This window comes from Nelumbo nucifera, chromosome 5 (assembly GCF_055504915.1).
Source record: "Nelumbo nucifera cultivar China Antique chromosome 5, China Antique-T2T, whole genome shotgun sequence".
NCBI lineage: Eukaryota > Viridiplantae > Streptophyta > Magnoliopsida > Proteales > Nelumbonaceae > Nelumbo > Nelumbo nucifera.
In genome coordinates this window covers 17,170,963-17,185,951 of record NC_142653.1, presented here as the reverse complement: position 1 = coordinate 17,185,951, position 14,989 = coordinate 17,170,963, and the positions used below count along the sequence as shown (strand labels likewise).

General features: G+C 36.5%; 2 protein-coding genes across 4 annotated transcripts; one reads left to right on the top strand and one right to left on the bottom strand.

Moving 5' to 3' along the window:
• Positions 1–4,729: 4,729 nt before the first annotated feature.
• On the top strand, positions 4,730–9,294 carry LOC104595499 (nicotinamidase 1-like). Of its 3 annotated transcripts, none has more exons than XM_088887320.1 (5): positions 4,738–4,987; positions 5,515–5,698; positions 5,798–5,931; positions 6,379–6,564; positions 8,979–9,294. In XM_088887320.1, the coding sequence occupies exons 1-5, from the start codon at positions 4,847–4,849 to the stop codon at positions 9,006–9,008; spliced, it is 675 nt and encodes a 224-aa protein (XP_088743446.1). In that variant the 5' UTR covers positions 4,738–4,846; the 3' UTR covers positions 9,009–9,294. The 3 variants fall into 3 exon arrangements, with proteins under 3 accessions (XP_088743447.1, XP_088743446.1, XP_010254549.1); XM_010256247.3 differs by lacking the exon at positions 8,979–9,294 and adding an exon at positions 8,071–8,452; XM_088887321.1 differs by lacking the exons at positions 5,798–5,931; positions 8,979–9,294 and adding an exon at positions 8,071–8,452 and having other exon boundaries at positions 4,730–4,987; positions 6,392–6,564.
• A 563-nt stretch (positions 9,295–9,857) lies between these two features.
• On the bottom strand, positions 9,858–13,556 carry LOC104595498 (uncharacterized). Its single transcript, XM_088887322.1, has 3 exons — positions 13,272–13,556; positions 11,788–12,447; positions 9,858–10,439 (listed from the first exon to the last, which is right to left on the bottom strand). The coding sequence occupies exons 2-3, from the start codon at positions 12,248–12,250 to the stop codon at positions 10,390–10,392; spliced, it is 513 nt and encodes a 170-aa protein (XP_088743448.1). The 5' UTR covers positions 12,251–12,447; positions 13,272–13,556; the 3' UTR covers positions 9,858–10,389.
• Between the last annotated feature and the right edge of the window lie 1,433 nt (positions 13,557–14,989).

Below are 14,989 nucleotides of genomic sequence, written 5' to 3'. Positions count from 1 at the left end.
TAAATTATGGAATAGACTATTCTGATTTCAATTTTAAAGAGATTTTGATTCACATTCCAACTGCAAATCCTCATTTGTGATGCTGATGTGGAATTGACTTTATTTTAGACATTGGGATATTTAATACCCACCAATGAGTTCATGGAGTCTAGGATTTAACTTTTGTCAAAATTTGAATAGACGCAATCCAAAATCTGAACATAACAGTGTAAAGTATGGCCCAAATCCCGGCCCATGATCAGGTCTTGATAAAATTTGTTGAACAAAAGAAAATTCTTTCTAAGAACATTTCAGCATCATCTGTACTCACACATCATATGCATGGCGAGTCTCAGGGTTTTAGGAAATTTTTTTGCCCTGAATACCAATAAAAAATAATATTTTTATAAAATAACAAAAGTGGACAATGACACTGTTTATCGCCTTCCTCTGCGTCTGTATTCATCCTGAACCTCACAACTGAATCAGAGCTAAGCACGGAGCCGTCCAAAACAATGTAATCACATGTGTTCCTCATTAGTGCACAACACCCTCGACCAGTTAAACGATCTGACCCGTTTGAGCTTCAAACTTTTGCTCGCAACGTTAACAATAATCGCCGAGAGCCGTTAGTAGAAAAACGTGATGTAAACGGGGCTGTGCTCGGCTCGAGGTTTCGTTAACGGAAGAAAACTTCTGCGTCTGTATTCATCCTGAACCTCGTCATCCGAACCGACCACATCGTCGGAGCCAACCGCGGCTGGGACCCTGGAATCAACTATACACTCTGGGCCAACCACACCTTCTACGTCGGCGACCTCATCTGTGAGTGCCTCTCCCCCCTCCCCCCCCCCCCCCCCTCTACCTTCAGATCTCACATTCTGGAGTAGCGGCAAGGACTTCATCCCGCTTGACAAGGCGAAACGTGTTCGGTGAAGGAAAACCATGGCCGAACACAGCGAATTACAATCAGAGACAGGCAGATCAAGCTAACTTCAATAACAACAGCTTCCAGTGAATAACATAACAAGTCTTCAAATCCAAAACTTCAATGGAAGCGCTGAAACGGAAAATGCACCCACCCCAACTTCAAATCCAAACCTCCTGTCAAGTTTCCAAGGATTCAAGCATATAAGAACCCACCCATCTCTTGCTTCCAGAGAAATCCAGGTCTTTAGAGCTCGAACACCCACATGAAAAAACTTCAAAAGAAACCTAAGCAAAGCTGCAAAGGGAGCCCCACCTACAGTGACCAAATACTCGGGATCATTCGCAGAGTTTCCACGATTGCTCATAGCCAAACCAAACGGAGAGCGTTTCAAAAGAGTTTTGGTGGAAAATTCTCCCACGAGAAATGAACAGTCGTGGCGCTGCAATAATGGTTCAAAGTATGGGGGCATATCGTATCTTATCTTTTGAAAAAGATAGCGTCCGACTGTTCCCTCAATTTTTTGTAATAATAAAAAAAGCATGCTAAAAGTTTCCCAAAAAATAAAAATTAAAAAAAATAGAGTTTCGGCCAATCAAACAGGTAATGCGACCGAAACTCGTATGTATCGATACTTTGAACCTTGGATCAAAGACAATCAAACAGATAATTCATTGTAAAACAGTAGTGATTTCATGTAGCAAAAAACAAATGCAAATCGTGAATATCGACCATTAGATTTAAGGTGTTTGTGGCATAGTGGAGACAATCATGTTCGTGTTTTAGTTTTCCTTCACCGGTACAGAAAGGGAATTCCGGCCTCTATCACCAGAGGAAGGCAAAAAGTTGCCTTTATATGCAAGAAACCTTTTAAAAATGGACCCAGAAACCAAACCACTTCGACCACCGGTTTTTAGGTTAAACGGTTTAACTGTTTGGTTCAATCCCCAATCGGATGCTTTTTTTTTTATTGAGTGGGGGGTCCAAAACCAGACCTGAAACCAAAACCGATTCCCAAGTCAACTGATCCAACTGTTTGGTCTGATACTTCACCTCATTTTATGTCTTATCAAGCTTTTCAATTCTTTTTTTTCTATTTTTAGTGTTATTGACTTAACCATCGAAATCCACACCCTCAAGATATCACCCGAGGCCTCTCACGTTCCTTTCTGGTTATAAGTAACCCTCCAGCAACTAAGGTCTCCTTGGATGAGGTAAAATCCTCAGCCAATGTGACATTCTTGCCATCTAATCGATTATCAAAATCCACACTCTCGAGATATCACCCGGGCCTCTAACATTCCTTTATGATTATAGGTAATCATCGAACAACTAAGGTCTCTTTGGATGAGGTGGCATCCTCTCATCCAATGTGACATCCTTGCCATCTAATCGAGTTTTTAGCAAATTTTCAATTTTATCCTTTTTGCAAATTTTGGTGCTAACAATTTCCAATTAGGAAAACCAATAGCAGTTTGCGCACATAAGAGCCATCTACACAGATTTAGGAGTTGTTTAGTTTCATTGTTGTTTATTTGATAAACATTTTATGTGGCATCCCCTTGAAAGCGAAAAAATCTGTTAAAACCCATTTTTTAACATTTTTTGACAACTAGGCAGCATTAGGTGCCACATAAGTCGAATAGTGAAAAAACACTTAATGTTGCAAATAGCTTTTGCACAACCTGAAAAAACATTTATTTGATAAATAAATTAATCAAATAAAATTTCAAACTCCTGTTTAGAAAATACCTCATTCGTTGACGTCATTGTTTAAATAAACGACAATATAACCAAACAACATCTTACGCAGATCAGGTTGAATGTTTTGAATAACACGTAAATTAAGTTGGTAGTTTTAGAGTCCCTACTGGACCTTCGTATCTTCTCAACTCCCAAGGTATAGAGAAGGTTGTACAAGTTCTTGGCCTGGATTGGATTGATTATGTTTTAGATATCCAATATTTTTATTAATCCTCGGGATATTCATTTTGTTTGGACTAAAGCTCATTTGTTTATTTGCTTATTTGCTTATTTGTTTATTTGTTTATTTGTTTATTTGCTTATTTGTTCATTTTGTTTATTTGCTTATTTGTTTCAGTGGGACCTGTTTTATCTGCAGGCCAGGGCCGGATTTTGTGGCTTCTTTTTCTTGTGTTTTCTATCAAGATTCCTTGGAGAAATTTCTTTTCATTTATTCTTTATGTTTCCTGTGACCAGCGCTGTTTGGTTCTCTTCGCCTAGGCAGGATCCGTTTGCAGCTAATGACTCCTCTTCTCTCTTCTCTCATTATCCTAGTTAGCTATTATTGGGACATTATATTTGGAGCTTTATGAAGAAATTGGTTTTTGAGGGTCTTCAATTTAATTGAGGACCATCAGATGCATCCTGTTTGTGTCCTCTTATGTGATGGAGGAGTAATATCTCAAATGTGTGGTTCATTTGGTGTTGTCCGTTATAATACTCATGGTTTTTAAAATCGAAACGGTGAGGGGTTTGGTTACCGGTCAGTCGGCCTGTATTGACAAAAAATTAAATTAAATTTAAAAATAAAATAAAAATTTTGAAAAATGGTCAAAATTATTTGAACGTTTAACCAGCTGATTAGCGGTTTGTTGACCAAAATCAACAGTTTTGGGAAAAATGGAACCAGTCAGGTGATTGATTCCTGGTTTTTCTAGTCCGGTTTTGAAAACCATGATAATACTAATGGCTTTTTTTTTTTTTTTTTGCCCTACTTGATACAGGATGGTGCTTGTGGAGGTTGAACTTTTTGTTGTTTGGAATAATTTGCTTCTGGCTCATGATTGTGAGGTGATAATGATTAATGAATGCTTTGAACACGGACCTGAATGGAATTCAGATTAGCTAAATGCTATGCCTGTTCTATAAGATCAATGATGAGATTTCACACCAGTAATAAATTTATGGACTTCATTGTAAAAAATACAGTTCCATGTATTTAAATAATGGTGTGGAATCTTATCATTGGTTCCACAGCCTGAAAGCCATGGCATTCAGCCAAACTTTCCTTGCCGGTATGATCTTTCCTTGGTCCTGCTTAGAGATGCTGGATAAGATTTTGTTGTTGAAGAAACATTTTGAGTTTGTTTTTGTTAATAGAACTTTTACAATGCTTGGCTAGGTGAAGTTGTTTACTCAAGACTTATTTTGGTAGGATTCTTCTCCCACTAGTTATGGAACTTTTTTATTTTGGACAATATTTTATATTTAGTGATAAAAACAAAAAAAAAGTTTTATGTATAATTTAAAACTTTAGGCTGTATTTGGAAATTATGCAAATATGTAGTGTATAACGGTTCATATAAATTGTAAATTTGGGTTAGTTTTGCACTAACAAATTTATCTTCTTACCAAAGAGACTTTTAGCGGTAATGAATACAAACATAAATTTCAATAAAGCATATAATTTTTTTTATCAAAAGTCCATTTAAATGCAAATTTACGATGTACTTATACATGCAAAAATGAACCAAAGTGCAAATTTACCCTCAACGGTAATTTACACTTCATTTGCATCGTTTCCCAACACAGCCTTAGAGAATTTATATATATATATATATATTAATCAATACCTATACATCGGCCTTACTTTACTAATTAGTGAATAATACCAACATCACATCAACAATTTCAAATAATCACACATTACACATCACACATCATACCACCAACACAACTCATCACAATTCATCCAGCGTAGCAATTGGGCTACGTTGGAGATTTTTTTTGATTGTCATAGGTTCAACTCAGACCGCAACACGCATTGACTTTTATAGGAGCGGAGCTGAGAGGTGGTAGAAAGGTAGTATAGATCCCAACACTTGTCCATTTTATGTGTAGAGGATATTGATATAGATCACCAGTCTCTTTTGTTTACCCGTCTCCGGAAGCTTCCTTCTCTTGCAGAGACAGAGGATGGTGCTACAGACGTCTGATCTGATCAAGAACGAGCTTCCCGTTGAGCAGGAATCCCTGATTCTTTCTGAAGATGTCGTGACTGGTCTTGTTCTCGTCGATATCATTAATGGTTTCTGCACTGTTGGAGCTGGGAATCTGGTAATGATGCCTATCCCTCCATCCTCCACCCATATGCTAGCTGTTTCTGTAATTAAGTCCATTAGTTTCTGGTTGTTTTTACTATTGCTTTTGATTGAGCAACAGACACAAAAAGGGGGAGAAAACGTTTTCTGTAAAATGTTTAAGAGATACTTTTCGGTCTAGTTGGTCTGTTAGTTTGGATGTTATGTCTCTATCCTGTACTTTCTTACTCGTCCTTCAATGAATCATCTGATCACACACCCCCCCCCTCCCGAAAAAAAATAAAATAAAATAAAAACAGAAGTGATAAGGAATTTTAGGTCTGGGGTTTTGGATGTAATTGTTGGAAAATAGAGAAAACGAAGAATTGGTTGAAAATAAACCAAACTTTTACAGTTTTGAGTTTTTTAGAGTAGCAATAGTGACGATTCAGCTTCTTTTTTTTTTTTTTTGGTAAAACTGATAAGTGATGATTCAGCTTTGTTCATATACATGTTTTTTTGTATGAATTGTTATTTATTTTTATGATTCTATGCCTATTACAGGCCCCAACAGAGCCCAACAATCAGATATCCATGATGGTCGAGGAAGCAGTGAAGTTGGCCGAAGTGTTCTGTGAGAAAAAATGGCCTGTTCTGGCTTTCCTTGATTCTCATCATCCTGATAAACCCGAACATCCATACCCTATTCATTGTTTGACTGGAACAGAAGAATCAAATCTGGTCCCAGGTGCTTATTTGTCTTCCTCTACACATATTTTAGTGATATCTCAACTGTAGTTAACTGATGTTCAAGGGTAGACGATAATAGTCTCTGTCCAATCTGCAGCCCTGCAATGGTTAGAGAATAAACCAAATGTAACAATTAGACGCAAGGATTGCATTGATGGGTTTATTGGTTCATTTGAGAAAGACGGCTCAAACGTCTTTGTAGATTGGGTAGCAACCAACAATATCAAAGTTGTAAGTGTTTCTGCAATGAAAAATCCATCCTTCATCATGCATAGATACTATAAAAACTAAAAAAGACAATCTAATTCATTATTTATGGTCCGTTTTGTTCACAGTTGGAACCGGAATAGTCTATTCCTATAGTTTGTTTGATTCAGACAGGAATCGGAATGGGAATTGGAATCAGCTGGAATGGGATTTCATTCCCAAAGTAGGGGGAGGGAATGGCCATTCCCTCAAATGGGGGAATGCCATTCCACCAGGAATGGGAATGGGATTCCGATTCTGCCCAACCAAACAGTTGGAATTAGAATGACCCATTTCGATTCCGATTTCAGACCTCTATTCCCGCGAACCAAATGAGCCATTAATTTCACTTTAGCGTACTCTATTTATTCTCTTCCAAATCAATGGAGAAAGAGGGTTTTGTTCAAGCAAACTAACACTGAGTGTGTGAAGATACTGGTTGTAGGGATATGCACAGATATCTGTGTGCTAGCTTTTGTTGACTCTGCGTTATCTGCGAGGAATCATGGTCTTCTCCCCCCTCTAGAGGATGTGGTGGTGTATTCCCGTGGTTGTGCAACATTTGATATTCCATCTCATGTTGCAAAAAACAACAAAGAAGTTGTAGCTCATCCACAGGTACTCTCAGAGTGTGCTCTTTATAATCTGGTGGAATGCCTATAGTTGTTCATTTTGATTGGTTACCATGTTGTGCTTTCTCCTGGTAGAATAGTTCTTTGTTCTTCCATCTCTAATGTGAACTGCAGAACAACTAGAACCCTCTATATCCCCAAGTTTTGGTTGCCAAATTTTACTAAGTTACACCATGCATATTTCACATCTGATTAGAGTATAATTCATCCTTTAATTTCTATATGTGATGGTTATATAATCAGAGAAATATTAAGGTTTACATGTATCAAGGTGCATGCAATTTATCAAAACTAGCACTGAAGCGTTTACCTGGGCATTCCTACCTTCTCTCTTTTTAAACCTTTGGTGTATATCAATGTGTAGGAACATTTACAGTTAGTCATTGGATATATGGAACACAATGTCTCCTCTGGTTATTGCATTCCTAAATTTGTTATTACACACTCTTATTGCATTCTCAGACTCTTTACTTATGTTGTGAACCTCTCTAAGCTTCTTGGATTTATGGCAAGTTAGGAGCAATCAAATCTATTCTTACCTGATTAGACTGATAAAGTAGATGAAGGCTTAGCTCAATTTGGAGTTTGGACATCCCTTACTGGAAGTGGCTTCCAAACCCAATTCCCTCCAATCTAGGGGTGTCAATGGGTTGGATTAAACGGCAAACTTGGCTTGACCCAATCCTATAGGGTTGGGTTAGGGTTTTGATTCTCCAATCTAGGTGGGGTTTGGGTTTTGCTGGTCCATCCTACTGGGTCATAATACCCCTACATATATAGAGGGTATTCTTGCAATTTGGTATGATTTCTAACCCCATAACCTTAAATTTTAGGATTTCTTTTCATGTTTGTTTGGTTTTTCTTTTTCACTAAGAGGAAGTGACACTTCGAAACCCATAAACCAAATTCCAACTTAAATTAATTAATCTTGGATTTTCAGAATATGTTATTAAAAAATACAATTGAAAGATTTTGGGTTGGGTTGAGTTGGGTCGCTATTGGGTTGAACCCTATGTGGTTAGTTTTGGGTTCAGGTGGAAACATTGGAGGGTTGGGTTATGGTGGAGGCAAACCTGTACCAAACTGGACCTGTTGACATGCCTAGCCAAGCCTTCTTCAAACTTCATTTCAGCACTGCTTGTCCTAACACAACCCCAAACGGATTGAAGCATTTATTTTTACCACACAGCAGGAAGTACAAGTATTTCTACCATTACGGTTCCAAAAACTATGATTTTTCTTGTTTTTCAAGGAAGAAATAGGAAAAAGAACTTAGTACCCTGTCTCTTTGCTAATCTTCCTTGTATCATAAGAGAACAACTAATATGTATTGGTATACATCTCATCAAATTATAGCACATCGGTACCAACTACTAAGAGTTTTCGTTGCAATTTTTCTCATACGAGGTCCAGGGAAGTGATTGATATACCCTTTTTAATTAGTAGATGTTATGTATGTATGGAAACATAAGCATTTCTATCTTCATGGCAGGAGTTAACACATCACATAGGCCTATACATTGCCAAGGGAAGGGGAGCCAAGATTGTGGATGAAGTGTCATTTAAGTCCAACGAAGGAGCCATGATGTGCTTCCAAGTTTAGCTGCTTTTAAGTCTATCCCAGTATCCATGGGATGAGTACTGTAAAATCTAAGGAGATCCATGTTAAATAATCTTTTGGGTTGAGTTGCCCAAAAGAATGTATATAAAATGCATGGTTGGCAAGTTCTTATAAGAGCAAAGTACATGTATTCTGATGCTAAAACTGTAAAGAGTCTAATGGCTGGCCCTTTGGTTAGCAATTCAGACCAGTGATAGACATATATTTTATTGATAAAAGGTTCTGTATGTGATTAGCTTGTGGTTTATGACAACACCTACATTTCCTGCCTAGTGTAGATCATTGTTCATCTTGTATCTACATATAAACTGAGTCCAGCATATTGAGAACTTAAAATGAAGGCATCTCTCCTACTCTCATGTACATGTATACAAGGCAAGCAGGTGTACTGGTTATGTTTTGCTTTTTTATCATCTTTTATTCCCTCAAATGTGCTTTTGTGTTTTGGTTTCTCTTTCTCCTTGTTTGTGCTCTTATTCATATGCTCTCTGGGTAGAGGTTGGCTTTTACACCTTATTAGAAAAATGGGATTCCGGTACGTGGCAGTTAAACAGTTTAAAACCGGTAGGATTATCAGAAACAGGAAAAGAAATATGTATCCTCTTAAAAATGAACAAAAATAAAATGAGATTGAAAGAAAGAACCCCAAATCAAATCAATATACATAGGAAGTCCAGCTTTCAGATTCCTTTACTATTTTTTCAATGCTGGATTCATGCATGAAAATATTGAGTGAGTGAGAGAGTGCAGAGCTTGATATGTTATTAGTTTATTTGTAGGTCATAATCGGCGGCAGGCTGGGTACATAATATATGTCAGACGTGGAATCATGCCTCAGCAACCATAACAGTTTGGTCTAAACAACTCAATTCCCTTTTTCTATGGCCGGAAATTGAGATCAGTAAAATGATTCTCGCCACTTAGAGATCTAGTGACTATTGACCAACTCAACAACAAATACTGCTGCTTGCTTGATGCTATGGGTTTCCCGTTTCCCCAGTCCCCACTATGTACAACTTTCTCTTGGCTAGGATTGCATTTTATTTGAATCCTTTAATCACTATTTACTGTATCTAGCTGTTCAATTTAATTTTCACCGGACTCTCTCAACACAAGCACATGCATAAACAATTACATAAAAAGCAATACATGCAAGGAAAGAGAAATAATGCAGCTTTGGATTTCAATTTTGTACCCTCCAGTCTCCAGTCTCCAGTTGGCAGTTGCATTATTGCCAACAATATGAATATGTCGGTACATCACCATCACCATCACTCCATATCAGGACATAGTGGATGGAAGATGTTAGGCACTCAGGGCCTCAGGCCAAACCTAAAGCCACATGACCACCACTGTTCACCCAACAATCAGTAACATCACATAATTTATGGGTTCCTGAAGTTGGAGACTTGGACTGGTCCACCTAGTTGGTTATCTGTTGTATCATTAATTTTGTCAAGCAACCAAGAACCTCTATACCCTACACTAAGTCACCGAGCATATATTGGAAAAAAAAAAAAAAACTCATCAAGCATATCTACATTCCTTGGCTATCGACTCACGGAGAGCATCCATCCATATGTACAAAAAAATAGCACACACACACAAGACAGACAAGTCTATCATCATAGAAATGAACAAGAGAACAAGGAGCAACAGAGAAAAATAGGTCATGTATTATTTACAGTAGTTACAAGTTAAAAGCATAGATATGCTTTCCATATGTACAGCAATGCTATTTACATTAAAGAATTTGCAATAGACATAGAAGCCTCCTTCCATCTTTCATCATAATCACTTCCAGGAGGAGAGCAAGGGCAAGATACAACCCCAGAACACAACACATTAACTTAATCCATAGTTTTTAGTAATCCTTAAACCAAAGAAGCAAGGGGGTCTTAAGCCCTGAAAGCAACCTCTCTTTTGCCCCTTCTTTTCGTGTTTTTCTGCTCTCATAAGCATTCATTTTGAAACCAAATGATATTAGGTTTAGTAGCCTTGACAGAAGTTGATCCTCCGCTGATGAATCTTACAGCCTCTTATATGCCCATTTCTTTACTGATTTTTTTTTTCCTTTTCTTTTTAGTTTTTTTTATCTGAAACAAGATAAGTTCTTCAAACCAAATGGTAGAAGTAGCAGCAGCATTTCTTTAGGGGGCCAATCTGATAGCAATCACATGGACCCGAATCTCAGTTGTTTTGGAGAGAAGACAGCCATTGTTCCATATATTTTTTGCCATCTGTGAATCAACCAAAATAAAAAGAATTCAGCAAAGAATACAAATTTTAGTTTTTCTCATACTGAAAGGTCAAAGATAAGCTCAAGACAATGCAGCTGAAAGACAATAAGCTTTTTAATGACAATATATAATAAGAGCTAGAGTTTCCGGATCAAAAAATAATAAGCTATTTATTGTATTTTTTTTGGCTCAGTTATTTTCAACTCTAGGTCATTTATGTTGCCGAAAATCTAATTCTTAATGGCAGGTTAATAAAAATGAAAAAGAAATCCACCAAAAATATGCAACATCATGACACAAATGAAACATCAATCTTGAGATGTTACTCATGAAAGGAGAGTTTGACCAGATCTACCTGGGTCCATAAAAGGGAACAATATCCTGCATAGCAGATAACCAAGAAACCCTTCCACACTATTTTACCTCTTTATTTATTTTATTATTTATTACTTTATTTTTTGGGGGGAAGGATGGTGATTTGCTTCAACTGACAGCATCATGATGGGAGTTTAATAAGAGGAGTAACAGAAACATCAACACAGCTGCTGCTACAGTTCTACCCAATCAATCCAGTGGAGAAGATGGTGCTTGTAGAACTTGGATATATCTGATCTTTTAAAAACTAACCCATGCCCTTTTCCTCTTTCACGAACACAAAATAGAACAATGTACAAGAGGAGAGCCTAAAATCTGGGATCAGAGGCTAGAAAAGTAATAGAAAGTCAAAAATAAAAAACAAGATACAAACAAAAAGCGTCATGAAAGAATGCGGTATCACAAAGTATATGTACTTCTTTTACCCCGACTTTGCATAACCCATGGACAACTATGCAAAGGTCTTCAGACACTTTAATAACCTTGAGGAGTTGAAGGAAGCCTAAGATAAGATTTTTTTTTTTGGTGTGAAGATAAAATAATGATATATAATTTTTCACTATCATTGGGCTCCATTTCTTTTTAAAAAACCAGGGATTCAGAATGAAATACGTTTACATGCACAGACAAAGGCATAAAGAGTGAATATTCACCAGACTTGACAGTACAAGGCCGGCCAAACTCACTTGAACAAGAGAGCAGTTCCAGTGGCTTAAAGTCAAAAAGTATATATTAACCAAGTGTAGTCCAAAACATCAAATCTGCGCTATTCCATACATCAGAAAAACAGGAAATAATAACAAGGAAAGTTTCTTTTATTTTTTTGGTAGAAAGCAGGAAATTTTCACTGTGTACAGAAGTAAAGACTACAGTGCAACAAGAATATGAAAACTATTGAAAATCGTGCAAAAAATTGTATAAAAATAAGAGGGAAAAGAGACAAAAATTCCAAATGGAAGAACTCTTCTCTTACCAGCAGAATACCCATTTGGAAGGTTTCCGAGAGCACCCAAAATCTGATTCTTTGAATTGTCCACCATCTCCCTACGACCACGTCCGTAGCATGGAACAAGGACAGCAAAACTGTTCTCTGCCTCATCATCACTCAGGAAATCAGGGGCATGAGGTTCCAACCAGCCAATCGACCAATCCGAATCGTCTGATTCAGACCCTGACAAACATCCACCATCGGGTGGAACCAAAACCACGTCATATTCCCTGTCAATTCTCCGTTCTTCCCGACTGTGCCATTTCCGCTTAATCCTTCTCGAAGTGGAAGACATCTTGCCCCCCTTGACAGAAGGGAATTTCACAGTCTCCGATTCCCGCATACCGAAATCTGATGAAGAATTCAAAGAAGAACCAGAAGATACAGTGGGCTCATGATCCTTTCCACCCCACAACCACCAAGAGAATCGAGTGAAGGCAACAGCCATTTTTCGCCCGGCAAAATTAAATTACAGCACAGATTGGGTGGCAAGGAAAGCAAAAAACTAATGCAGTTACGAAGCGTTTCGGAAGGGAAGATTCCGAGAACAATGATATATTGGTAAAGAATGTAAAAACTTCCAGTATGTTTAGGGCAAAACTCAAAAGAATTGAAACCCGACGGGCAGAAACGAGAGAGTAATTTCTGGAAGCCACAGAAACAATTAATGAATAAATGGGATGATATGAATCAATCCGAGAATAGACGAGAAGGATTGAAAAAAACAAAGATAACCGTTAAGCTTCAACATAAGCAGCAAAAAAGCAATAACCAGAAGAAAATTTCAGACGAAAAAGCAAAAGGGAGGTAATTGAATCATCACATATGAAATAAATAGGAGTTTCTTAAGATTCTTACAAACCCCAAGAAAAATTTCTGCCCAAAGAATCTATAAATCCAACCTACTACAGTTAAGAAAACACCCACTTTTTCTTAAAACAGGTAAACGCAACTTTACCATAAATAGAATTTTCCTTAAAAGCTAAAAAATCAAACAGAACTAAAGCAAGAAACCAAAACGAAACTGAGATTATCCACAGAGCTCAAATACGAATATTCCCTCAATATAACCGAGATAACGATACATGCCCTAATTCTTGGATTCCGCTTAACAAACCAACCCTAAATTCCTTGAACCAAACTCGGAAATATAATCAAAAACTTCGAACTTTCACGTTTTCCTTTCTCAAAAGAGGAACGTTTAAAAATCAACGAATAGTCGTCAAACCAACCCCTTCCCCAAAACTGTTCCAATCCGGGAATCAGAACCCCCCCAGTCCCCTACTTCCGAGAAGCCTCGAACGAGACAGGAAGACGGATAGATCATGGAAGCGAAAAAATGATCGGAACCTCACGATGTTCCAGCCGAAATCGAGATTAACCGAGACCTTCTCCAAGACCAAACTGTGATCTCCTCCTCGAAGTCACCGGAAAAAAAAAAACAAAAGAAAGAAACCCGTAAAACTTACCAAAAAAGAATATAGTTGCAGAGATCAAAACCCTAGTTTTCTCTTCCTCGCTCCCTCCCTCTCTCTCTATATTTCATCGTCTCTGCAAACTATCTCTCTCTCCTCCTTCCCTCTCTCAAAAATCAGTTGACAGCTCGTCGGCTTGCTCTATTTATAGGCGCAGTGGTTTGGGATTCTATAGATGCACATCGGACGGTCGAGATGGTTGACGCTAGAGATCGGCCATTTCATGCCGTCAAATGAATCCAGGATTCTCCAATGATTGGACAACGAGAAAAAACCCGGAGCGAGAGAGCACCACTCCCCACTTTACAAGGAATTTATTATGATTCTATTCTACATTTAGGATTAATCTATTTACTTATTGAGAGAAAAAAATTTGAAAAATAAGAAAAGAAAAGAAATGAACATATGTGCCACGTAGGAATGGGGACCACTAGAGATGCTACCGTACGGGTTTGCTGACGTGGGTCACCAAATGCCCAATCATTGTGTGTGTGTGCGGTGCAAGTAACTGCCACGTGTACGGTTCAACCCAGACGTTAGGTTTTTTCGGTTCCCCCGAGTTTCTCAACGACCACCAATCTGCCTCACCCCCTCCCACTCCCACTGCTTATCTTCTCTTCCATTTTCTTCTCAATATTATATAAAACTAAAAAGCATTTTATTAATTTATTAAAAAAAAAAGATTATAGCTCGGTTTTAATTTAAAACTGTAGTTACTTAGAGCCTAGAGGTACTTAATTGATTCATTCGGCCGAAACAAAGATTTTTTAACCATTTTTTATTTTTAAAATTAAAATATCACGAGCTGATTTTTCAAACGGATAATCAAACTTTTGACCTAAAAACCAATTGCCAAAGCGGTTCCGATGGGTCAGGATTATGTATTTATATATCTATTTATCTATCTATCTTTACTTTGAGAGAAATTATTTATCTATTTTTTTTTCTTTTTTTAATTTTATGTCATTTTTGAAACAACCAATGAGAAGCACTTTCTTAATAACCTAAATAATGTCTTCTCCTAAAATTATTTCTAAACTACCTTCCCCACTATCTCCCGCTTTCTCTAAAATTATCTCTAATTCCTATTTATCTTCTAAATTATCTCTAATTCCTATTTATCTCCAAAATTATCTCTAATTTAGTATAGAGTTTCTTTCCTAAATTATCTCTAATTCCTATTTATCCTCTCCCCTACTTTTTATCTATATCTATCTAAAGAAATTTTGGATTAAAAAATTAAGAATTATTTAAATATTCTAACAATGAAATTATGTAATAACAATTTAAATTATGTTTTTCTAAATTATCAATTTAAATGTTTTTTAAATAATTAATAATATGTAATAGCTTTAAATAAATAAAATTCAAATAATAAATAATTTATAGATTATTTAAATATTTGTCATAACTAGATTTTAAATAGTTAAAATAACGAAATTATGTAATAAATTTAAAAAAAAAATCTTCAAAGTATAAAAATAATTATAACAAAATAGTTAAATTAATAATAATTTGATATATTACAAATTTAATAATGAAATTATGTAAACATAGTATAAATTATGATTTTATGGATAATTAAATTCAATAAACAAATAATAATTTAAAACTTAAATATTTTACATATTATTTAAGTATTTAAATAACTAAATATTTAAATAACAAAATATTTAACATAACTAGATTTTAAATAGTTAAAATAAATAAAT